This window comes from Lathamus discolor, chromosome 9 (genome assembly GCF_037157495.1).
Source record: "Lathamus discolor isolate bLatDis1 chromosome 9, bLatDis1.hap1, whole genome shotgun sequence".
In the NCBI taxonomy this organism is placed as follows: domain Eukaryota; kingdom Metazoa; phylum Chordata; class Aves; order Psittaciformes; family Psittacidae; genus Lathamus; species Lathamus discolor.
The window spans coordinates 7,493,454-7,519,962 of record NC_088892.1 but is presented as its reverse complement, the minus strand read 5'-3'; the positions used below and the strand labels follow the sequence as shown (position 1 = coordinate 7,519,962).

The following is a 26,509-nucleotide window of genomic DNA, read 5'->3' as shown; positions in this document are numbered from 1 at the left end:
TGGTGCAACAGCTCAGCATAGATTAGAGTATGCCCTTCTCCCACTTACTTTAGGACTTGTCCTTCCAAGAAAGAATGTTCAGTCACATCTGAGCTAGTATTTCTTTGTGCAATGTGCTCTGCAATGTGGACATAAAACCACATTTGTAGCCTGCTCCAGGATCTTTGTAGGTCAGAGATATAAAACTATAATTACGGCTTCAGTCTCTCCTGATATGATAGTTTTCCTACCCTCAGTAATTCCTCTGCCTGTTCCTGTCCTATAAGGAATATGGGTGACCAGGACTGTGGACAGTACTGAGGGGACAGCCTCAGGAAGGTGTGTACAGAGCCACTTGTGCTCAGCCTTTGCTGCAATTATTTAGCCCAACACATCCTCAGATCACATTTCCTGTTTGATAGCTGCAGCACATTGATATCCATACATGCTACTGTAATGTACTTCCCCCTTTCTCTTCCTGTGTTGCTTCTGCATAATTAGAAGAGAAATTCTTGTTCTCAGCTCCTATTACTATGCTGTAATTCCCCAGAGGAATGCCATTCTTCCTGTAGGGCACTCTGACCCTCCTATATACTGATGGTACCTCCCAGCTTTCCATCATCAGCAAGTCTTATTTGTGTGTTCTGACAGTTTGTGCCAGGGTCATTCATAAAAATATTTAACAAGATTGACTCCACGTATGATTCCTCAGGAATTCTGGTGTTTGGTCCATACCAGCCTGATCCTTTTTGGTCCATTCTTTTAAATAGTTTTCTGTCTATGCAAAGTCCTTATACCATTCATTGTTTTCTGTGGTTTAACTACCAATTTCCCAGCTGAACTGCCAGATTCTATACTGATGCCCATATAGATCAATTATATGTCCACAGACATCTGGTGAAGAGCCATCCTCTTTCATTAAATCCCCAGATGCCTATTTGGATGCCTGAGTGGGGGCTGCTAAAGCACATAGTTTGGGACTTTGGTAGTGGAAAATGTTGCCCTTGAAGCCTGGTATAAAGTATACCCCTCCACACAGCCCTTCTGTCACTCAGAAGTGTCAATGACACATAACTGCCCCCACAGAGTACATAGGGAGGATGTTGAAGAAATGAACTACAAATGAAGAACTGAGAATAACCATTTAGTATATAATATACTAACTGCTGTAATAGAATGCACAAATAACTTGCTGTTATTCTTCCTTTAACGTTTTATCTAGCCAAGACTACCAATTCCCAGACTTTTGGGGCTACAAAGTGCTCTTATCCATAAGGAAATGACTGCACATTGCCATGCACCTGCCAGCATTTTTCTGTTGGAAAAGGCAGTGTGGTTCTGCAGAGCAACTGCAGGTCTTTTATCATGGCCTTGTAAACCAAGGGATGTGATCTGGGAACCACACCTGCAGCACTGGGCAGTGTTCAAGCTCCTTTTCCCTGCTTCCTAGAACTGAGGTTAAAATACCTTCCTTAAAAGAGGCTGGAATTTCAAGGAAAAAAAGTTGTTCAACAAGCTGCTCCTCTGAAATCAAATGAAAAATCTCATGCACACAGAACTGTTAGTAACAGAAAAGCAGGTTTACAGTGACAAGGCTCTTTTTTTGCTCTATATTTGCTTGAAATACGCTGGTGTTAAAATGATGGTTTGTTTTTGAAATATTTGGACTACATAAGACTCACATGATGGGCCTAGACTGAGTAGCTCCTTATAGCTCATTTAATTTCCTGCTCCTGACTTTACAGGTAGCATTGGGAATGGGACAACTGGATTTACTGGAGCATTGAAAGGTAGATTGGGCATAGCCAGGCAAGCACACAAAGATTTTGATGCTTGTGGAGCTGCCATCATCATTAGAAACAACAGTAGAGCAGAGGGAAGGAAACACACCAAAGAAGGAACATAACCATAAACTGAATTTAAATAGTATGACCTCAATTTTCCATGACTGGTTTCCTCAGTATCTCTTTAATTGCTTTTATGCCCTACTAAATAACCAGACCAAAGAGTCCTGTTTATTTTTATGTGATAGCTTTCTTAGACCTGGAGTTCTGGGCATGCTACTGCCACCACTGATGTTATAATCCATGAACATGCTTTGGTGAGCTTAGATATTTAGAGAAGAACGTCTGTCACATCTCCAATTCACAGCACAGTAAGTGTGCAGCTATTGGAAAGGCTGCTCATACCATAGAGCATTTATTAAACACTGCTTGAACTTTAAAGGCAGGGAGATGACACTGCTGATGCATTTAGGCTTTGTTTTGCTCACTGAATACTTGTGGTAAGATTATTTACTTTCTTGTGCTGTTCAAGAGCAATGGGGCAGTAATTCTTCTCTGTATTTCTCCCATGATGTTGAGCAGTGCTCTATGATTATATGGGTTGTGCTTTATTCATTATGACCACTTAGAAGAACATCACACTGCATTGTTCCAGTGCCATACAAGCATTTCCAGAACAAATACCCAGCTGTATAACACTAAGGGCATGTCCCCATCACACAATAGAGTGTGGGGCAGTGAGTCCTCAGTTAATGCTGACCAAACCAGCTCCCAAACTGGAAGCAGTGGGGCTGTGTTAGTGCTACATTTTTGCAGCTAAGCAGGGATTATGAGCTAGAATGCAGCTTTGTGCTAGCAGAGCTATGCTGCTTTCAGCTCTGGGTCTGGCATGGCTGCAGAGGCAATTGCTGTGCTGTTTAGATGTACCAGCATGACCAGTGATAGCTCACAACCTCCTGTACCATGCTAGAAGGTACTGGGGCATCTATAAGTAATCAGTTTGCTTTTTGCAAATATGATACTTGTTTTATAATTGTCTGAGAGCCCACAGCACTCTCTCATGCATCATGATAGTCTGATGCTGCACAACAGGGTACTTGATATCCCAGAGACATCAATTCTGGTAGGTAGGAACTCTGTGCCAGGATGAATCTCAGTGGGCTATTCCTGGAAAGTGAATTCAAAATATGCATGAGGATTTTAAAGCAAATCAGAGGGCTGCTAAACATGCAGAGCTTCTGTTTACACAGCTCTCCAGACGTTTTCCGTGTGACTTAATGGAGACAACCAGTAGACACAAAGGTTGCCTCTTGCAAAGCTTTCTCTGCACTTGCAGAGGTAAGTTGGGCTTTGAAATGATGGTTGTCCTACTTGGTCTGCATGTGTGAAACTACCTTCCTAGGCTCAGAGATGGTTTTGCTGTGGGTGATTTCGAGGCTGGGCTGAATCCTCAGCTAATAAAACCAGGCAGCTGGATTTCTCTTGATCTATACAACTCTCAGGGTGCTGTGGCAATTTACACCACTTGAAAATGTGGCTTTGGCGCACATATAAAAAAACATCCCAGCTGCTTGATGTGGAGCCTGCACAGAGCATTTGCAACAGGAAGCCCTGTGTCAAAACAGTTATGTTCCAGATCCATCCCTTGGAGAATACTCACAAGGTGAAGAGGAGGCAGTCTGCCAAGCCTGACCTTGCTTTAATTCAGCTCCCTGTGAGACATCAATCTGGGTTTCTACTTCTGGGATTCGCTTGCCTTAGAAACAGTAGTTCATTCTTAGGTTTACCCAGAAGCTACAGAGCTCTTGTAGCTGTTGTTTGTAATTAGAGAGCAAAGTTCAATCCCCACTTCCTGCTCTATTAATAACAAACCATCAGCTTTTCTCCACACAAGGACTCAGCAATAGAATATTGAAAGCAGGGTGACACCTGGCTTTTGACCAATAGAGCTCAAACCACATTACAAAGGAAGGAAGTAGCATTTTCATTTCACGGGAACCGAAGCACAGGAGTGGGACAACCTGAGCAACGCCGTGCAGTATTCCTGGTCCCTTAGATTACACCATGGCTTGCATTAGCAGGAAAAGATGCCCCTGAGACAGGGAGTGAGAAGGTATGGGACTAGAGGAACTGGTAGTGTCCCACAAAAGATGTTCCAAAATACATATAGTAGCATTAAAGAAGACACTTAAATTAGGATCTTTCAGCTCAGCTTGAAAGCTGAAACTGGATGCCGAGAACCAGTAGCTCTGACCTAGGGAATTTTCTTGTGGCCCAGTTTAGAAATAAAATGTTTGGAGCTGCAGGCAAGAGTTTGACCTTTTCCTAAATCATAAATTGTTTCCATGCTGAACTCTTAAAAGCAGTTCTGGAGTCCTCCTCCTTGCAGCAGCCTGCATCTTTATCCTGAAAGCATTAGAACCTACGTTTGCCTGATAGTCTTGAGACAGGATTTGTACCTCAGCCCACAGAAATGCTCACTGACCAGCTTTGCTGGCTGTATCATTCACTACTCCAAATCTACTGTTAGCAGCTCTGTTATTTAAATCTTTCTGAACCCTGGTGACAAACTGGCCTGAGGATTTCCTGCCATGAAAGGAGTTTGTTTTCCTCGTGCAGCTTAGGGGTGAGTGGTGTTGAGCAAGAGGATTTGTCAGCTGATTCCCTTCAGACGTTTGTTATCATTTGGTGGGAAGATGCAGAATTTACTCTTCTCAGCAGTGGGCTGATCTACCAAATCGCTTTGTGTTACTGACATCATTTGGGGAGGGGGTTGTCCTTAACTTTGCTACTTGGAGTTGTGTATTGGGCATAAACTGTAGGGTTTACTACACTGATGTGTAAGCACACAGGGCTGCAGAGCTGACCCATGGGGGAGATGGCCATGAAGTGCCATGTGCCTGTCACCAGCAGCTCTCACACCCACACAACACCCCCTTAAATGACAAAACATCAGCCCACCAAAGGAACATGTGGTGCCCTTCCTCAGATGTGTTTTAGAGAAGCAAGGAATTGGGGTGGACTGAGTGTAACCAAGGGAGGTTGAGACTGTTGTGTTTGGCTCAAGCACGAGGGGTAACGAAATGTGCTTACTTCAGTGTTTGTGTAATTATTTATGTTTCCTTTTCCCCAATCCCTGTATCAGTGATTAGAAGTTTATGTCAATTGACAGACACTAAATAAGTAAAAATTCCCAAATGGAAACTTTTGCCCACAGAAGAGGAGGTGATAACAGACAAATATGTGATGAACTGATCTGTAGAAACATATTTTGCCACGGTGATAGTCATGGATAGGTGATTGCTTTGTCCTTGTAGGAAGCCCTGCAAATGAACTCAAACCAGACCAGTCTCTCCTTCTTTAAGAAGTGATCTGACATCAGTTTGGTCCAAAAAAACAAATTAATTTGCAACCTGATGAGTTTTTACAGTGAAGTTTGACATATTGGGTGGAGCCCTTTGGTGTATGAAACAGATCTGGTAGCACAGGAAAAGATCCTCACAGGTAGGAATGATAACTATAGCCAGCAGTACCCCCAGAGGAGTCCCACCTCCTGCATTTGCAGGGTGAAGAAGGACTGAAGCTGCAGTTTGTGTCTGGGCAGAGACACTGTGAGAAACTCAAGGCACATTTTGCAATGTAGCGTGGGAACTGTGCCCAGAGCAGAAGCACGAACACATGGGAGAAGCAGAGGCAGCCTGGAGCAGGAAGCCCTTAAAGTCATACACACTTTGCCTATGGCTCGACCACAGCCATTCCAGCTGGCTTGGAGCTGCTTGAGAAACCATCCTCTTCCTTTCTCTGGGTGTCTATGTGTTTCTCTGGGTTTACTAGCTCACTGCCCCATACTTCCCCTCTTTTCTCCCCAACTCTCCCACTCTTTGACCTCACACCATGAAACTGTCAGAGCAAGGAAGCAGTTTGAGCTGAAACATTCATTCCACATTACGTGATTCTAGATTAAAGGCAGGAAATGTTTAACCCCTTGACAGCCTTCTCCCCTCATTCTGGGAAGCCTCAGGTTTGAAGCTCCTTGCAAATCACGTGTAAATAGGTAGTGATGAGCACTGATGATTTTTAGAGGTATATTCATGTCTTACTAGTGGCTTTTACCAGTAGCCACAGCACAGGGGTTGAGGGATTTGCAAACTGAGTGTATTCTCTCAGCCCTGTTCATGATTCTTGGTTCTTCCAGTGTTGGGATGTGTTTGCAAGTGTGGGGAAATGTGCATTGCCAAACATATAATAAGAGATGAACATTTGGCTCCATTTGTTTCTCTTCATTCCCCAGTGCGAGGTTCAGAAGTGCAAATGGCTAAAATTAAGAACACAAAAATAGATAAAGAAAGGAATCTCAATGATTAGTACTCAGGATTTAGAAACAAAACTTCTTGCTTTCTTTAAAGCTGACTAATAAATAATGCCAGCAGAAGAGAAATGGATCATTTCACAGCCCTGACACAAATATGTATTGTGAGTTTTAAAAGCTGCAATTTTGGCAGATTCTGGCTCTTCTGAAAGCCAGTTACTGCTCTCCAGCACAGATTGATGAACACTAGTCAGATATATTTGGTATTTTGTACTAGCTCTTGGACTCTGGACTCCATAGGTGGTCTTGGCAGTTAAAAGGGTGGATAAGAATGGTCTACACTGAGACCAACAGTACTGCTATAGTCCCTTAGGAGAAGAAGTGACTTAGACATAGGCATAATAGAACCACATGGGTTGGACTGTGACAAAGACATGGTGGTTTCAGCACTGCTCTGAAGGGACTTAGATGGGAAACGCTGATGGTCTCCAAGGTCTGGCTTCTGGTTTCTATTTCAGCAGAGCACCTCCAGATCTGTAGCCCACAAAAACATCATGTAGGTTCTGCCTTGGTGATGGTTTTGTGCCCCTTGAGACGTTCTTCTTACAAATGTTGACCATCCCAGATGAAGGGATGAGAGCACAGGCTGTTGAGCCAGAATTGCCATCACTGCTTTCTCTATATTCAGCACTGCCAACAGTCCATTACATCCCCAGTGCTTGAGGGAGAGTCAGTCTCTCTTACTGGAAATCAAATGCACATAGGAGCATCATTTTGAGATTTTATGCTTCTCTTTCCTTCCTCTATCCTGCTGCTCTTTAAGGACAGTCACAGAACTGCTGAGGTGTCTGACAGTTACCTTGTTCTGCAGGTTAAATAATGAAGAGTCTTGTTCATTTGAAATAATAAACACCTTTTCTTGTAGAGCATGACTATGAGTTCCAGTTCCCAACACATGTAAAAGCAGCTCAGACACCCATGATCTTCATCAAAACCAGGCAGGCAACAGAATAGGCTGTTGCACTGTGGTGTGATATTCCAAAATCGTTTTGCTTTTTCATCATAGCATAGGAAAATACTGCGTTCTGAAGTGAAACACAGTGCAGAACACTGAGAGTGGTGGCTCCTGTGAACATCTGGAAACCTGGATCACAGTCAGCAAGTGACATAATTCAACTCTTTTCATGAGAGTTCAAAGGCTACCTCAGAAAAAGCCCAACCCTGCTTATCTGGGGAGCTTTCTAACCAGGAGGAGGTATGGTGTGTCTCCAGGTTCAGCAAACAGAACTAATACCTTTTCAAAATGGCCAGTTACTGGTTGCTTGTGTTCTGCATTAATACCCAGGAAAAGGAAAACTGCTTTCCTTAGGAACAGTCTCCACAATGATCCATAATAACAACACGAGGCTCACATATTTTCACCCATCACATTTAGAGAGTGTGCAGCTTCCCCTTGTCCTGCTGCAGAGCAGAGAGTGTCTGTGTGATGAGATCCAGAGCCTGGGTCTTGAAACCCATTTGGATAAAAAGGAAAATGTAAGAAATGTATCTTCTAAGGAAAAGAAGGTTGGTTTGACAGCTCCTGAATGAATTAGATCCTTGGGTTTGCAGAGCCTACCAACTCTGCTTCATATTTGGTGTTTTTCCATCCGTAGGAACCCGTGCTGAAACACTGTTATTTAGGATAAACTTTGCTCACTTTGTGATGGATCAAATTATTGTCACCAGAGGAGGCTGACAGATGGAGACTAGAACTAGGTTTGCTGCATCATTTTCCGTTCTCCTGTTTATTCCAAAACCTTCAATAATGGGAAAAACCTGACAGAGCAGAAAATCAGCAGCTGCTCTGAGCTCAGGTGCAACTTGCACCACTGCTTAGAGAAGAGGACTTGCTTAATTCAACCAAAGAGACTTCAGAGAAGAGCAGCAGAACTTTGTAAGACCTGAAAAGGTTTCGGTAAGCAGTGACTGCACAATGCAAATGAGCTCAACATTGTGAGCAGAAAACAAGGGAAGGAAATATCGGGCTAAGGCAGTGAGAGCACTTGGGGAGAAATGGCAGGAATTCAAAGGGTTGTCTAAATACACAGTTGGACTGACTTCATTTAGATGTGCTTTAAAATGTTTTAGGTAAATAAGGTCAAAAGGCTGAGTAGACACACTCCTTTTGCTATGAATCATGTTTGGAGTTAAAATACTTGGAAATATATTTTAAACTAAACAGCAAAAATTATATTTCTAAGCCAAAGGAAGAACAATTGCAGGAGGTTTTGCTTGCTGAATGAGAACAAAGGCATGAACAGAGAGAGATGAGGAAGGGCACAGCCAGTGAGAACAGGGGTGAAAAATGATCAAAGGAAGAGTCTCGCTTTGTCTCCAGAGGTGATAGATCTTTTCTAGCACCATTGCTCCTGTTTTGGGGGTTTTTAGCGTGAAACTGGAGAGCTTTATCACTTTCAATTGCATGGCTTTCCTGTGGTAGCCCCAGAGGAGAGGGGTTCAGCTCATAAGAGCTCTGAAAATACGTGAACCATTGAATCCTGGCAAATATGTCATTGTGTTCTGCCGCTCCGGGGTCATGTGCTGGCTCTTCAGACAGAACTGCTGCTCCAGCAGCGTCAGTGTGATTCTGACCCAAAGTCTTCTAGCCTGTAATGGGCAGAGGCAAATCAAGCAGGAACAATGAGCTGGCAGCCTTCCAGTTTGCCTTGTAAAACAATCAGACAACCATTTTCTGGTACAGCCTAAGTTTCTTTGATGTCTCAGAAGCTTACTCTTTCCTCTTCATCTGTGCACCTGGCATAAAACCTGTGTGTAGGCAGGGACCCTGGATACAAATATTTCTGTCTGAGCTCTTTCTTGAAATCAAGATCTGAATTTTCCATTTGTTCCTATGTTTTGAGTGTAAACATGGGATCCAAACAACTCTGAATTTAAGGAGTCCAGAATCAAGATCTGAATTCAGATGTTAAGATTTAAGCCATCCCTACTGCCAATGCAGGCAAGTCCTTTGTTTCTCATTGGTGAGTCTCTCTTGTGGATGCTAAATTGCATAGCAAATATGTGTTAATATCTTTCCTCATCCTTATGGATACATAACTTTGATTAAGAGACCTGGCCAAGATCATCAAGTCACAGGAAAAGTTAAAAATGGAGCCTGATTTTACCAGGTCACACTGTATTTCCATTGGGAACCACTGGAAACGTGTGAGAAATGCATCTGACAGGAATACTGCAGAAAATAGCCATTTACAAATAAATTCAATAACTCAAAGCCAGGCTTGCTATTACTGTAATTGCACCCAGTTCCAGGATGTCAGCAATGCTTTGCTCAGGCAGTTCCTAACATAGCTTATAATTTAAGTAACTTTTCCCAACTTTTAATTACATTCTTCTGTAACACAACTCACTGCTTTTTGCATACCTTGGGGGAGGTGGTACGGTCTGGTAGCTATTGTGAAGCATTGGGAATTAATTACAAAGGACACAGTTTGTGAGTTCCTCTCAAGCACTTGCTCAGCTGTGTAACCTTGGGGCAAATCACTCAAGTGTTTTGTGCCCAAGTAAACCCAGCTGTAAACCATCTTGAAAACCAGATGGTGCACAAGATTTAAATGGCTCAGGAGAATGAAAAGAGATGGGAGTAAGAGAAAAGTGAGTGTTGTATCTTATTGCTGATGGTATTGCTTCCAGTCGAGTTAATCTGGACTTAATATAACAGAGAAGAGAATTTGCACTGATATCCCACCAAAAACCCACTCTCCAATCTTTTTTTCCTCCACTCTCTTGACTTTATGCTAAGTACCTTTCCTCTAGAGGCTTAATTTTAAACCTTCAGTAGAATACATGTTTTTTTCCTTGGCAGCCTCAAGATTCTAATTCAGGATCAGGTTCTACATGACTAATCTTTGATATTTTATATGATTATTTTTAGGCACTTAATTCTATAGCCTTCTCTTCTCCCTGCTTTTCATGCTACCATTCTCCTTCGTCAGCCTTGCTTAGCTTCCGTGGCCCAATAATGTGTTCTAGTGCTCGGATACTGCCCTGCTAATGAAAAGCCTGAGCTCTATTGTCTTTTGTAGATGGCATGTCCTGGCTTAAACCCAGTATCAGAGCTCTTACAGGATTTGTATTGCTGGTCAATGAACAAAGGAAATACTAACGTTTCTGTAGCAGAAGAAATGTTTGCCACATGTTAGTAGTTAGGAGAAGACTTAAATGTTTCAGTGTTTCTTGGCCTTAGCTAAAATGTGGGGTTTTTTTTCCCCACCAGTGCCACAGGAATGTGGGAATACTTACTTCTGTAGGAATACAAATGCAGGAATACATGTAGGGTGCATTAGATTGTAGAAGGGAAAAAAAAATACATTGTTAATGTAGTTTAAGCAAGGAACATTTGAAGATGTGAGGCATTTTGTACACTCTCAGGAAAGGCTTTGAATGTTTTTATTAATCACTATTGAAAATAAAACATTGAAAGGTTTGAAATCTGTTGAACCTTTTTCCCCAAATAAGAAAGGATTAGAGCTGCAAGAGTAAGTTACAACCAAACTGAACAGCAAGAGCACTGAATTGTCTTAAGCTCTCATGAGAAAGCAAATTGTCTTTGGCAAATTTAGCCCTTGACACACAGGCTGGGATGGTAAAACTTTAAATTGCTATTCAAAATATGGATCATTTTCCCAATGTAAACCATTTGCAGTTTGTGTGTGGCTCACAAACTGCTCTATTTCATGCTACTCAATCTTCAGATTTAATATTTGCTATTAGTCATTGCAAATATTGAAATTCAGTGCTAATAAACACCATCCCAAAGTGCCTGCACTGAATAATGGCACTCTTCCAACATGGAACTGTTAAATAGCCTTAAGCTAAAGTAGAAATCCTCTGATATGTTTGAGTCCTTCTTTGGATGATCTGACTTTCCTTTTCCCCTCCTACTACCAAATGAAACTAACTGCTGAAAAACGTGCAGTCCTGTTGTGTGAAGAAAAGCAGTTTGCATCAATGAGAACACAAGCCATTCCCAGCTGACCAGCTGTGGAAAACAATAAATAAACCACAAAGTGAGTTGTAGATAGAGCAAATCCAGGTGATGAGGGAAATCATGATGACAGCTGTCTAATATAGGGACAAGAAAAATGTAAACCCCATTTTCAAGCCCTGAGCTGTGTAAATACTCATCAGACTCAATTTACATTTTCACTGCTTGTAATGAGTAAAAGGTTGATTTAGCTCAGTATTGCCAGCTGCAACTGCAGCTGCGAGGATCTTTCTGTATCCATCAAACAAGGGTTTTCCCTCTGTTCCTGAGTGTAAATCATGGCGCTTTACTTCATTTCATGGGCCTGTGAATTGCTCATATGCTGTGTTTAAAGCAAAGGTTGTTGCATCATGGTCCAACCCAGTTGCTTTCTATTCTCATCAAGCACAGAATGACGGATGTTTCATGTTGTTGTTATTGCTACCATAAAACCAGCCAGCTCACAGGATGCAGCTTGAAATCCCTTTATACATGCTGAGATACAATGCAGTGGGATGCTGCCAGTGAAGTATGTATGGATAGACCAGTTATTTGGATGCACTGTGAGGTATTGAGTAAAGTCTGGTCTTAAGGCAAATAACAAGATGACGAATTCCTGAAGCCAGAGATTTTAGGCATCACAAATCCTTTTCTTCTTTTCCTTCAAAAAAGAAGAATCTAGTGAATTAAATATACTTTACGTGAAGGTTTTCTTTCTCTAAAACAGCATCTTGAGCTTGAAATCTGCCTAGTTTGGAAAGAAAAAAGTTCAACAGTTTTAGATCACCTCCTTGCTCTTGATTAATACAGTCATATCCCTTTCAGAAACAGTCAATGTGTGCTTAAAGAAAAATAATCTGAAAAACATAGTGATTTTTAAACATCTCCCTTTAGAGAGACACTGTGAGGCTGAAACTTGCATCTGCACAAACCTCTCCCCACCTTGCTAACAAAACCTTCTAAACTGCAATTTAAAGCTTTCAGTTACTACTTTTCACTATTTATGCTCTTCATTTACTTTTTGCCTTTGTTTTCCAGTCTTGTGACTTAAGCAAATCTGGTCAATTTTGCTTGCTCAGTGTAGATCACATCACTCTCCTCTTGTCTTGCTTTAGCTTCTTGCCTATGGGAATACAACCATCCCCCAGAGTAGTCACTTTTCTTAAAAGTAGGATTTAATTGTTTCTATTAATAAAATCCACATTTTAAGCCTAAACTATTTGACTGTGTCCCTTTCAAAAAGGAAATAATGTGGGACAATCTGGTTTTTAAATCACAGTTTCTTGCCCCAAAGAGCAAATTCTGTAAGTTCCTTTGCTGAATGTGTGCGGGGTTTGTATAGAAAACGTAAAGACAAACTGGAAGAGCTCCTCACACAACCTGACTGCTGAATTGCAGCAATGCCCCTTATTACCAGCTTATTTTCTTGCCTGTTTTTCAGGGCTGTAAAAAGGAATTCCTGTTGGCTACATCAAAGAGTAGTGGCAGATTTCCCTTTGGAAGTCAGAGCCTGTTTCAAACGTCTCTTCAAGTCCTGCATATTTGGTGACTTGGGTCGCACAAGGTGGAGGCCTCTTCGCTTCTCTCCATTGCAGCTCCCAATCATCCTACTGACCTCCTGGCAGAGCTGCTGGAAGGCTTCATGCACTCCCTCACAGTTCTCTCGGGCTGAGACTTCGTAGTAAGTGCCTCCCAGTTCACTGGCCAGCTGGAGCCCTTCTTTGGAGGACACCTGCCTGGCTCGCAGGAGGTCTCCTTTGTTCGCCATCAGAAGCAGGGGGATGTTGGCATTTGGGTGGATCTTGCGGATGTGCTGGTGCAGGGGACGGATCACTCTGTAGCTCTCATAGTCTGTGATGGAGTAAACAAAAACGAAGCCATCTGCCCAGTAGATTGATCTGTTTATCTGCTCTTGGCAACATATGCTGTCAGTGTCATCCTGCCATCAAAACCAAGAGGTGTGAGGTTAGGAAACTGGGAATAGGGAGCAGAGCAATCAGTCCTACAGCACTGCTATAGCTAGTCAGAGCTGTGTTTCAAAGCGTGGCTGTTTCTAAATGTATGGGCAGAAACCTCTCTGACTGCCAGGGAATGTACCAGGGACAGGAGAAGTTTCCACTGTGCCAGTAACACATCACAAAGTAAGCAATGGAGAGCTGTCAGAAAAATCGGTTGGAAAGAAGAGAACAGCCAAAATACTGATACTGAAAAGTCTGTTCTCTGTTCTATTGCACTAAACCAGTGTAATAGAAACCCACATTTTTCTTGTGGATAAAATTGTGATGGGCACAATAAGAGCATTATTAAATTCAGCAGGCCAGTAAAACTACTGCAAGTGAATGGATGTCCCCCAAATGGGGTTTTGGGGCTTTTTCCAAGTCTGTATTCAATGTCTCCATAGACAGAGGTTCTCACTGATGCTGATGAGGCCTAACAGGTTTTTCTACCAGATATTCAAAGACAAAGTAACTTCTAAAAAGCAATTTGTCACAAGTAACCAGCTGCTGGGACTGAAAATGCTGTGAAACCGCACTGCTCATTTACAGAGCAGCAATGGGTTTATATTATGTTTTGCTGGCCACATGTTTGTTCGGTCCATCACCGCTCCTACTCAGACAGCCATAACAATCACCAGCCTTGGGGATATAAAAGTGAACATAATACTGTTGGGGCTTGCAAAGAGATCAGCTCACTTTTCAAGATGAAGCTATTTTCAGCTAATCCTTTGCTCTTTATTATCCATGCTGGTGTGTAACCCAAGCAGATACGGAGATCCCTGCTGCAGTTATTGCCTGTGTGCTTGCTTTGTGAGAACTGACTTTCATATTACAGCTTTCTGGAACTTTGTCATTTCCTTTATATCCAACAAGGCAATAAGCGTCTTCAGTATTCAGCTCTGGATGAAGTTGCTAGAAATTAGAGCCTTATGAGTATTTTAGGGGGAGTTTAACATCATTAATACAGAGCCCAAACTGTTATCATTACAGCTAAACTCTATTCAATAAATCTTCATCAAGTTCAGTAAGACTACTAGAACATAAGTTCCATTATCCAGTTATCTATAGAATATATATCTGCCATTCACATTATTTTGAACAGAACCTGTGTGTGTTCAGCAACCTCTCGAAACAGGTAATTTTATTTAGGCACTAAATATGAATTATAAAACCTGACTTCAGGAAGCAGAGGTGGAAAAGAATGAGTAAAACTGATCAGTCCTTTTATGGTAGATCAAACTTAAAAAAAAGGCTAGTGACAAGGCTCTTCTGTGAGAAGAAGGAAGCAGAACTTCTGAAGGTTCAGATTATAAATTAGAGTTACAGCTTTCAACAGGCATTCTGCTAATTGGAATGAATCATAGAAGCATAGGCTGGCTTGGGTTGAAGGGACCTTAAAGCTCATCAAGTTCCAACCCCCTGCCATGGGCAGGGACACCTTCCACCAGAGCAGGTTGCTCCAAGCCCCATCCAACCTGGCCTTGAGCACTGCCAGGGATGGGGCAGCCACAGCTTCTCTGGGCACCCTGTGCCAGCGCCTCAGCACCCTCACAGGGAAGAGCTTCTGCCTAAGAGCTCACCTCAGTCTCCCCTCCGGCAGGTTAAAGCCATTCCCCTTGTCCTGTCCCTACAGGCCCTTGTCCAAAGTCCCTGTCCAGGTTTCTTGTCAGGCCCCTTAACTAACTGCCCCCCTTATCTATCTGACCTTTGTAAATATTTTAGTATTGCCTGTAAAGACACTACCTGGTAGCTCTATGCCCTTGCCAGCTCACAGTAACAGTAAATCCTGTTAGCAGTAAATTGTTTAACAGATGCTCTTATCACTCCTCTCCCTCCAAAACCCTCAAATCCCAAACCCCAGCAGGTTTGCACATGGAGTGAAGAGAGCTCCTCACTAGCAGCCTTGTTTAAAAGGTTACTAAGAGTGAACTCAAGCCAGGGCAGGGCAGGCTGTGGGAAGAAGGGCAATTTGCACTGGTGGTGTCTGGGCTGTATCCAAGCTGTGGATAAGGAGCCACCCTCCATGTCCTTCAAGCCTCTTTTCACCAGCAAATCCTTTCATGGGTAAAAAGAACTAATTGCTCTGGCAAGCGCTGGAAAATAGGTTTGGAGAAGGTGTACATTCAGAGAGCCCTAATGAGCTGGAATTCTCAGTTACCAGCTAGGCCCACCCAGGAGTGAGATGGATGGATAATCCCAAATGGAATGCTTTATTCAGGACAATCAAAGGCTAATGGGCTACTTTTTAAATGGAAATCTCTGCTCCAGAATGAATTTTGAAACACACAGTCATTTGCAATGTATAGAGCAAGCAGCAATGATTCACTGAACAAAACCAGTGATCTGGTTGCTTCTGTTTCTGTCTTTAACATTAACATTTCCGGTGTGGCCACAATCCTGAGTGATTCCGCATGACTTCCTCCCAAAACACTGTGTTCAGGCTGCAAAGTGCAAGACACTCTCTTAAGGATTTTAATAGAAAATCCAAACTATTCCCAGCTTTAACAAGCCCTGCTCAGGAACAGCCCCTTCAAAATGTTTCAGATACATCATTTGATGCAAACGGAGATACAGGCTAAGATAAGTGTGTCTGGGAACTGGTGAAACAGTGCAGACCTTTGACTGGGACAAAGAAAATGAAACTCCTTCCTAACTAAACTGAAAGTGTTTCTGACTGAGCAACCTCAGCTGTTGGCATCACTAAATACTGTGGAGCTCTGGCTACAGTCACACAATTATAGGGTACAGTCTTAATTAAAACAGGAAAATAAACATGTATCCAGTGTGAAAGAGGGAATTAAATTCTTTCACTCCCTCCTTTCTCTATGGGATAGACCAGAGAGGAGATTCCCTTTGCAAAGTGTTTATCAGGCAGTCCCAATTGTGCCTAATCACCACCCACAGCTCCTCTTTGCAGGTCCTCCCTAAGCAAGCTGGCATAGGGCCTTTGTACTGTTAAGTCCCACTTGAATATTTGGAGGACTTCCATAGCAGCTTTTAGTGTCCAGAGTAAAGGAGGGGTCCTCTCCTCTGCTCTTAGTCAAAGCTTCCCACTTGAATCTACTTCCAGTCATCAGAGAAAATGGAAATGGAAACAGGCTGTGGGAGCTTTGCTTATCCTGTTCTGTAAACTCAGGGTGGAACAGTTGTAGAGCACAGAAATGAAGCCATCCACGCATGCATCTGTGTGGACAAAACAGGGTGGATAAAGTTGCCTAGGGCTAGCCTGAAAGAACATGAGAGAAGCTGGTGTTCCCATCCAGGCATATATTTGGCCAAGTCTGAGCTTAAACTGAGGTTAAGGCCAAACCTGCAAGTTCAGATTTGATGGTGACAAGGGGATATCTAATTTTATCATAAAATCCCAGCTATTCTAGAAGAATTATTAGTCTCATGAGATTTCCACCATTCACGTAAACCCAGATTTCATTATTTCCTGCTGCTTTGACACTATTTTCATCCTCTTATTCTGCATTTGAAGCAAATCTTCCAGAAAAGACATCTTAATCTTAAACCCTGCTTGGAAAAATATTTCTAGAAGCAGGTTCCTAGTCAAATATTAAATCTAGAATATGTAAAACACTGACAGAAAGAGGGTTGTAGGTCAATGCTAACACCTTAAAAATAAGTAATGCTTTTAAGAAAGACTAAGGAACGCACTGAAAAGCCACCCTAGCTGGAAATGACAGCTGCTGTGAGGCCTGTCCCCCTGGCAGAAACACCTTTCTAGAGAAGAGAGATTCTGGCCCCAGCTGGGCCTCTAAGCAGGTGAGTTTTCTGCCATGCAGGGCTAGAACCCATTTGACAGGAAATAAAACAACCAAGAAGTTGACAGAAGGGAGCCAGGTTATGATTTTACTGCTCTTTAGGCTTGGGATGCAGTGATGTGTTTGAAATAGATTTGGTTTAATTTTGACTTACTTAAAGGAGCCTGATTAAACCTCTTCAAGGGCTTTTGTGGTTTTTTTTTGGTGGGTTTAAGGGACGTTCATTACTCTTCATTTCTTCATTTGGGTTTCAGCCCTGGTATTTTTCTGCTGCTAAATTGAACTACTTACAGATGGAAGTGCTGGCAATAAGCAAGAGGCAAATACTGTGTTGTGAAGTACAATGCACTGAGCAGATGTTTTACCTCCAATGAAACAAAGGGAGTATCCTGCACCTGTAGAGAGATCTGTTCCCCATCTATGGTGAACTTTCTTGAATACAAAGCACCTGGTGGAAAAGTAACATCATTAGAGTCAGTGGCTGTAGCAAAGAAGAAAGAGTACAAAAAGGCAAAATAGAACTGTTGAAACACACATATTTGAGGCTTATGATTTGTAGGTGCTTATGGAAAAGTGAATGGCACCAGAGTGGTTGTGTGGCTGTTTGCTTATGTGAAGTGGGTTTGTATTTGCTGTGTGGATGTTTTGAATGCATACCTAGGAGGGTAGCTGGGAAAGGTGGCAGTTTGTGTAGAGTCAAATAGTAAAAGTGGGTGTGTAAATCCCAGCCAGGTTTTCAGTCCATATTGTTAGCTATTGAAATCTTGACTTCCTGTATTTCTAATCTCAAACCAAGACATCCAGGGGTTGTCTGTAAAAGGGGCGAGCTGTGTCCCAGGGCATTTTTCAGGAAGCTTTTAAGAAAGAGAAGCATTCTAGTTACAGACACAGGATAAGTGACTCTACACAAATCACAAAGATGCTCTTTGGGGTATACGTAACCTTAGCAGTCAGAGTTTGGTTAAAATCCCCAAAGACTGGACACTTTGAATCTTATTAATCTGCATGACACATATTCAGAGCCAAGTGTTAGTTCAAACCATCCAGGACTGACCCAGCTCTAATAAAACCATCACTGTTCTGGGAATGAACTTTAGTTTGTTGCTGGAGTGTGGGTTAAGTGAAAATTAAAACTTCATGAACTATCTGTGGTTGTGATAAGGACAGCTTCAGAGATTGATGTCAGCATCAATTTTCTTTAGAACTTGATACAAGTCACATGGATATGTGAAGAAATGCTACAGCCACAGCTGCTGTGTGCAGCCTTTCAGCCTGGTTCAAGTGCAATTGTAACTGCTGCATCTAAAACATTGTATAGAGAAATCCCATCTCTTGAAGAGTAGGAAATTCAGAGTAACAGGGAGGTCAGTTAGTGATGATAATGCATCACCTCTGAAAATCATATTTTGCTCAAGTAAAAAGGTGGGTTTATTCCAGTGGAAAGGAGTCCGAGCTCAGAGAAACATTTGCAATATGAGGAAGTCTAAATGGCTGCATCTGAATCCAACATTACCACATTATGGTTTAACACTGACTCTGTGAGGTGATCTAACCCTTCTGGGATAGTTTTCAAATCCTATTTTCAGCTGAAAAGATGGTACTGATCTATGGGAAGATGCTGCACTCCTGAACCAAGACCAGACAACATACTATTCCTACTCTGTAATGCATAGCAGCAAACAGAGCAGGTACTTCCAGACACCGAGTGTGCTCCGCCTGATAGCCAAGTGAAGGAGAAGCATGGTTGAATGATCACAAATACACTGCCACCTGCTTCCTATTTCTGGCATATTTATTTCTTCTACAGCATGGCTGTTGGGCTGGTAGCTTAATGAGAAAAGCATGTGGTTCCCAGCAATGTTTCTGGCAGCAATCCATTGTAAAGCTCAGAATTCTAACTTGATGTACAATCTCCCATAGAAGAGATGAAGGAGAAGAAAGAGCAATAGTGCAGCCAACCATCAAGGTTACATAGGGTCAGTGAGAGCGAGCTGGAAGGAGGAGCTTTCAGGTTGTATTTAATCAGATAGGCAGAGATCAAAGGGTCTTTCACTGGCATCTCCTTTCCTAACTCATCATTCTAAGTTCAGCACATATCTCCAAAGTGAAGCAATCACCACTTTGTTTCCTGTCCTCCTTAACCCCAAAAATGTGAGGTGGTCTACGTGTGGGATGTGCCAGTAGGTATGAGTACGGGGTACATACAACATGGCCAGTACACTTGGCACTTGCTTAGAAGAGAGGCTGTTAATTAAACAGTTCACATTTACTCCTCCTCAGAGGTGGATTAAATAAAAAATGCAGTGAATCAGTCTACTTATCTCATAGAAAAACTTCAGTTTGGAAGTCTCCCTTGTCATAAAAGCCACCAAAAGAGAAAGGGAGTACACAGAAAAAACATCTGAAGTGCCTTTTATGCACTTCAGAATTCCTCTGGCTTCCCTGGGGTTTCAAAGAGAGCTGCGTTGGGATTCCATGGTTTCGTCCATATGCAAGTTGTTCCTTGAGCCTGCATTTTAGTATAGGTATGTCCCCAAGCAAATCTTTTACTCTGATCCTTTTCCACCAAGCTGGAAGAAACCCAGCTAACAGGATCATAAATAATGAGCCTTTGATTTATTGCTTTCATAGCTTGAGGCTATTAACTGAAAATATGCATCTTATGGACATATAACACTGCTTGGCTTTCCTGTAATATGCACCAGTCACACAATAGAGCAGATTTCAGTGCTGCAGTGCAAAGCAGACTCACCAGTGTTGGCCTCATAGTCTCCAATAAATCTCTTTGTGAGAAAGCGCACAACCAGGGCTGTAAAACAACGCAGAAAAGATGGGTCTTTAATGTGAACCAAAATCAATCTTTGCAGAACATGTGTCACATCTTACTGGAAGAGTTAGGATAATATGAAACGACGTTAATCTTTGAATTGCTCACATATTACTTGGCAAATGCTTCTCTCAACACTCACAGAAGAGTATTTGGGGCCAGGCTGTGATACCTAATGCAGTTTTTCACAGCTTGTACTGTAAATGACTCCTTAGACTGTCACTGTTCAGTGTAGGACTGGGAGGTTGCTTTGTTGTGACTGCAGGTATGAGCCTGACCTCTGTTTTGACATGATTTGGAAAAAGAGTAACAAGCCAGGAAACTGAAACTAATCCAAATACCACACTTGAGACCTCTGTCATACACAGAGTGAGGCTGATGCATGTAATGGTTCTTCCCAGCCTTAAAACTGCTCACTCCTCCTCATGAAACCCATTAGCGCAACCTAATCACATCCAGCAAACCAACTGCATGTGCTCTGCACACATGGGTTGTGCGGCAGCGCCCTGGGCCTTCCTATTCACCCTCCTTACACTGTTGGATTGGAAGAGTTTCCTTTTTCTTGCTCAATTTATAACACTTCAGATCCTGTTGTGGAAACAGTAACTTTTATTCCTGTAGTGCTTCATCTCAGCGGATTCCTATTCCTAATCATTTGCAAAACCATTTAGTTAATAGCTAAATAAAAGCAGTTGTTCTGCAAACAACTCTATCACAGATTTAATTTAAAATAATACTTTTCTCACAGTGGATACCGGGTCACCTCTTTAGTACCCTTAAATCAAATTGACTTCACAGCTCTCTTCAACACACTACTTAAACATGAGATCAAAATGTGGCTTCAAATCCAAAGCAACCGAACATTTTACTGAGTCCTGAGGAACCTCAGATGTAGTAAAACAGAATTAGCCTTAATAACATCTGAAATCAGGAACCATATATCCAAAGCAATAATTCTCACATTACCCTCTTTTCTTCTCCTCTCCTCTGGAGAATAATAAGGGAGACACATCTTGTATGCTGTTATTTGTCTGCAGAGCATAAAACATTTACAACAGGAGAATAAAGACCGCTTTTTGGGGGTGTATAAATTTAGACATGGCTAAATAATTTGCACAGGATCAGGTAGGAATCATTTGTAAGCACAGAGCTCCCAACAGTGCTCTCTCCTCCTAACTGCCACCTCATGTTGGCTGCTCGCACAGACCTACAGCACATCTGCTTCACCCATTATCATTCAGTGCAGAAAAAACCCAAATCACTTACAGTGTTCAAGCTGCAACAGTTAATTCACAGCCTTGGGTCTATCTGAGCTGCAAATGAGCTTGTAAGTACAGCAGCAAGAGAAGCACAGTGCTACACCTGTGGACTTACCTGTCTTGCCAACGCTACTGCCACCCAGCACCACGAGCTTGATGATTTTGTTGGGCACGCAGTCTAACACGGGATACTCGGGTATGGGGAGCAAGAGAAAGTTAGTAGAATACTGTGACATAGTATCCTGAGAGATGAGACGCATGCCAGGAAGGAGAGCTGCTCGACTCCTGCAGGACTTGGGGGAAGAAAGAAGGAAAAGAGCTTCCCGGCGTCTGTTCTTGGCTGTATATCCTTGGACGGAGAAGCCTTCTCATTTCACATCAGCAGTGCTCCTGAGGAATGTTAGCGCCACTGGGCTTCTCTTCCCGATGCCTCCGCTCAGACAGCAACTTGGGAAAGCAAAAGGGAACTTTTTGATCAGCCCCCGTGAAAACTGACTCCTCCATTCCCCAGCCAATCACAAGTGAAGCCATGACATTCCTCCAGCCGGGCACCAGCGTGTGCCTCCATCCACCACCTCCCTGCTCCCTGCTTTGTCTCTCGGCACTGCTTGTTTGCTGTGCTGTCCCTTGGCTCTTTGCTAACACGAGATTCTTGTGTTTCACAGTCACCACGGTGGTGTTTTCAGCGGGATACAGGCACCCTCCTGCCCTGCTCTAATTCCACTCTGAATAATCCCGTTCTGCCTGTCTACTATCTTTGCATTTTCAATTGGCTCCAACTCCATGCTCTGTTGTTCTCCCTTTCCTATTGTGTCCTGCAGTTGGGCCCCTTCAGAGTGCTGAAGCTGATGGGACACTCCAGGAAAACAAACACATTTCCTCCCCCAACACACACACAGAGTTTTCAGGCAGCTGTAGGTTATCCCAGAATACCAGCTCACATATGTATCCTCCAGGATACATTTGATCTGCTGGTTTATACACATCGTTGGTCTTAATGGCCTGCTGGAATGTGGGTTAGCATTGGGTTGGGACATTGCAGTTTCTCCAAACATGGAAAAGTGAATTTAGAGCTAGCGACAGGCTTGGGAAGGACTCAATATCCTTCAGAGGGGTGAGCCAGACAGAGGGAATGAAGAAAGAATGACTTCTATAGGAAAACTCCTCGTTGTTTGAAGACAGCTGGCGGCTGCAAGGTCTGTTGGGATGACAGTGTGTAACCATACACTAGCTACAATCAGCTCTCAGTTCTCAAGGATAATGGGAAGGGAAGAAAAAGGGAAGAGCAGTGGGGAGGGAATGACCCAGATAAAGCAAAACTGCAGATAATATAAACCAGATGTAAATTCAACTACAGAAAATGTAGTTGCAGCATTCATCTGACAAATGTCTCTAAAGAGGCTTGTGAGGGGCAGGAGCAACTTTAGGCAGCAGTGGCAAGAGGTAAGTGTGGAGCAGGCAGCAACTTCTGAGACGTGGACTCTGTCGCGCTGTGTGGGAGCCCTGGTGTTAATGGGAAGTGGCACCACAAGCTAATCCACCCACAAAACATAAAGACCTGAGGATGCATATTTTCCTGTCTTCTGGATGCTTCTGCTAGGCAGAAGATAGGCATGGCTCATTGCATAGAGGCTGAAGCCATCAAAAGGGTCTTTTCTGCCCAGCTGCTTTCACACCACTGCTTTCAATCACAGCATCCACACGAGTTCTCCCCAGCAGGTTTTAGTGGCCAGGGGTACGGTTCTGAGCTAGCACAAGAGGAGGGGAAATCAGGTCAGGTCTCTGGATCACTGCCCCTTCCAAAAGCACCGGGGGCCAGGTCCTCAAATAGACTCAATTTCCACGCCAGCATTACAGAGGATGTGTTGAGTGTGAACTGGCTTTAGAAAAATCCAGCTTTGGTGCACAGCAGCCCAGTGAAATAAGCACAAAGTCAGAAGATTTATGGACATGTCATTTTTCTAAGGCTCTGTTTCCCCTCCAAAAACTACTTCTGAAGCAGTACTTGTGCGGAGTTGCTGTGTAAGCAAGAAGTGTTATTCCTTTGACCACCATGATAATCAGCTGATGAAGAGGTGAAACAAAATGTCTGGAGGGCACCGCAGCTCATAGTACTGGGCGGGGGGGGGGGAGCCACCAGATCATGTGTCTTTTGGGACATGGCTTCTATGTGAATGGTTTTCAGATCTTCCAGTGTGAATTTGCTGCCCAATTTTGTCAAATGCCCAAACACTGAAAAGCCTTTTCCAGGAAATGTCATTACCAGGATGCTTTAATCTCACATGAGTTTTGTAAGAACAGGCAAAATGAGAGGAGGAATGGGAAAATGCTCAAGAACTTGCGGTCAGTTAACAGGGCACTTTGTGAGCTGGACACATCATAAATTTTGGGATTAGCTAGCAGCAGTAACTGTCCACCTCAGTGTAGGATGTTGGAACCTGTGTTACCACTTGCTATTAAAAGCATATGTTATTAATATAAAAGCATTCATCACAATAGTCGTCCCGTAAAAACAAACAGGAAAATATCCATCAGCTTCTAGGTGGCCAGAAGAGTTTCAGCCCAGGGAAAAAAGCCAGATAAGTTAAACAAGATCATGGAGAATATTCTATATAAGCAAAGACATAGACAGTAGGTTTGGATTAGACATCAGGAGGGAGTTCTTCCCTGTGAGGGTGCTGAGGCGCTGGCACAGGGTGCCCAGAGAAGCTGTGGCTGCCCCATCCCTGGCAGTGTTCAAGGCCAGGTTGGACACAGAGGCTTGGAGCAACCTGGTCTAGTGGAAGGTGTCCCTGCCTGTGGCAGGGGGTTGGAACTGGATGAGCTTTATGGTCCCTTCAACCCAAACCATCCTATGATTCTATGATTCCTAGAGGAATACAGATCTGCTGGCTGGCTCCAAAAGAGAAGCAACAAAATCAACAGAAACAGAAGTTAAAGTCCTTTTGGGTAACCAGATATTGTGCCAGTGCCAAGGAACTCCAGAAGGATCTCACAAAAGTGAGTGCACATAAAGTCAGCAGGTGAGCAAGAGTTCTTAGAGTCATCACTGGCAGTTCACGCTGTGCGAAACAGTGGCAAAAAGAGCCAACAAACTGTTTGGTATCCTTGGGAGGTGAATGGAGGTGATGTAGGCTAGGATTTTGCTGCTTAAATGAACTCTCGTAGCATGGCCTCCAGCTCTCTGCATCTCAGAACCATGGTGGATGCTGTGAAGGTGCATGGTAGGGCACCAGAACAGATCATGGCTGTGGAGCAGCTGCTGCATGAGGAGAGGCTGGAGAAGCTGTTGACCATGTGCCTGTATGGGTGGATGCTGGTGCTGACACAAGAAGGGAGATGTGTGGGGGCAGGAATGAAAGACCAATGGTGGAGGAAATGTTGAACTGCTTCTTTTGGCAGCTGTGATGGCTTCTGGTTGCTTAAAACAAATGGGAAAGCAGTTTTAGACCTCACCCTGGATGCAGACCAATCCATTTCTAGTTCTTTTACTAATATGGTTCAATCTAAATTCCTTATGCCCTAACCCAGGGTTAGCTTGTTCCTACTGTGAGCAGCAGTCTCTGTCCAGGAAGAATGGGGTTTAGTGACACTAAAAAAAAGCAGCATATTCTCCAAAATCTTAAATCTATTCTCAAGCTCTTCCATACCAAATCATAACTTTTAGTCTCTGATCCTGAAAGAGTTATAGGAAGATACAGAATCAAAGCCAGAGGTTTTCCTTATTTTATTCTCTTTGTTGTCAAAACAGGCTTTGCACTGAGTGAAACCACTCAGAAGGATTCACCCTATTTGAGATTGTATAACCCTTGGCATGTAGAGAAAGAGCTGTTTTGAGATGAGATTTTCATTGTTTGTGCACAATGGACTTATATTTAGCTAAGAAACCCATGTTTAAAATTCAAATTCTCTTGGAGAAACAATAGCTTAAATTAGAGGGACCGTGTTTGCAAAACTCTGAGCAACTTTGAAAACATTTGGCAGATTCTGGACATTTCACTGCCCACTCCTTGGGTTGCTCCATGCACAGATCTGCCCCTTTGCGTGTTGCACAGAGATGATGCTATTTCCACACCAAATTTTGCACAGATTTCTTTACTGGCCTGTGTTGCTTTTGGCTATGGCTTGGATAAGATTTGCTATTTTTGTTGTTGTTGGCTGCCCTGCACATCTTCAGAGATGGAGCTTTCTAAAAATAAAAATATTTGCCATTACCATAGTGGTTTTCATATAAGGACGTCAAATTGCCTTTAAAACTGGATGTAATTTTTCCTCATCCACTTTACACAAGGAGTAACAGATGAGCAACCTTGATAAGACACCAGTGTGTTGGGAAATGGTGATTCCCTTCTGCCTAGGGGAAAGAGTGATGGCAAAACTCCCACTTCTCACTGGTAAAAGTGATCTTTCCTCTAAAAGCCTATTTGTACCAGTGACATTTGCCTTGAGTATCTCTCAGGTGTTTCTGTAGAGCAAAGTGAGGTTGTGGTGCCATGGCTGGAGCACTACGGCTCCTTTCTGAGCAGAAACACTAAATGTGGTGCTGGGGAAACGCCGGTTGCTTTGGCAGATGCTGTGATTAAACCCATACTCGATGGCTCATGTACACATCCCTGCTCCTGATCATCTCCCCAGCACCACCAGACTGATCTTTGAGGCTTTGTCTGACCATCTTTGTTCCTCATTGCAAACTTGGGGCCCAAAGGCCAGTTCTCCTTGTAAATAAAAGTAGTGGTTTAACCACCCTTTTGCTCCCAGTAACTAAATAGGTGGGAAAGGCAAATAAAAAGCATTTTTTTCCCAGGAGATAAAGGAACAGACTGGAATGGGATGTGCTCATGGAGCCAGCCTTTCTCTGTGGGCTTGGGATTTCACCTTGTGTGGAGCTTGACCATGGGGATAATGTGTGAAAAATGCTTCAGCAGCAGCCTCAGAAGATATTGCCTGGGGGCAAGACTGCTGTTTTAGCACCATAATTGTACCCAGCACAAAGTTGTTCTGCTCCTGAGGCCAAAGGGAAAGGAAGTGTCCCCAGATGCTATTGCGACAGCTATGATAAATCATATTTGATCCTATTTTGGGATGTAAGGGAGACAACTGTCTAAATACATAGTTCAGTTTGGTTAAACACGGCACAAATTCCTCTATTTCTGGATTTCCTGTCCCTAATTTTGTCACATTGCTCTTCATGGAAACCCTGTAAGGATTTCTTTTTGAGGTTGCTGAATCCTCTCCCTCGGGAGTCTGTAGTAGATGACGTGGAAAGTACAATGTGTGTAAGAGAACATCGCTGCAGGCGAGCAACTCAAATAGAATGGAAACATCTTGGCCTCATAAAGAGAGTTTGTGCTTTGGAAACTGAACTATCATCCCTTCCCGACAGATATTCCCACAAGGTCAGGGCTGGAGTAAGGGGCAGCATGTGGAAACAGTCCCGCTGCTGCTGACTGTGTGCACAGCATGAGTCGAGGGTGTCCAGCCACCTCCATCAGCACTGTTCCATTTATAATTAACATGAAAACCCTCCTTCCAGGTTTGACACTATTCAGTAGCTCTGATCA

At 43.0% G+C, this 26,509-nt stretch overlaps 1 protein-coding gene across 1 annotated transcript; it reads right to left on the bottom strand.

Annotated features, from left to right (window-relative positions):
* Positions 1 to 10,504: 10,504 nt before the first annotated feature.
* LOC136019453 (ras-like protein family member 11A-like) lies at positions 10,505 to 21,856 on the bottom strand. The gene is made up of 4 exons (XM_065689653.1): positions 21,064 to 21,856; positions 19,615 to 19,671; positions 17,228 to 17,310; positions 10,505 to 13,037 (listed from the first exon to the last, which is right to left on the bottom strand). The coding sequence occupies exons 1-4, from the start codon at positions 21,206 to 21,208 to the stop codon at positions 12,570 to 12,572; spliced, it is 753 nt and encodes a 250-aa protein (XP_065545725.1). The 5' UTR covers positions 21,209 to 21,856; the 3' UTR covers positions 10,505 to 12,569.
* Positions 21,857 to 26,509: the final 4,653 nt, after the last annotated feature.

What these genes read in the sequence shown, in the direction of transcription:
- LOC136019453 (XM_065689653.1), bottom strand. Translation starts at nt 21,208, where the DNA reads ATGCGTCTCATCTCTCAGGATACTATGTCACAGTATTCTACTAACTTT. An exon ending in CAGTAGCGTTGGCAAGACAG is followed by an intron (nt 19,672 to 21,063) that starts GTAAGTCCACAG and finishes GTTGTTTTACAG; the next exon opens with CCCTGGTTGTGCGCTTTCTC. An exon ending in AGACTATGAGGCCAACACTG is followed by an intron (nt 17,311 to 19,614) that starts GTGAGTCTGCTT and finishes CTTTTCCACCAG; the next exon opens with GTGCTTTGTATTCAAGAAAG.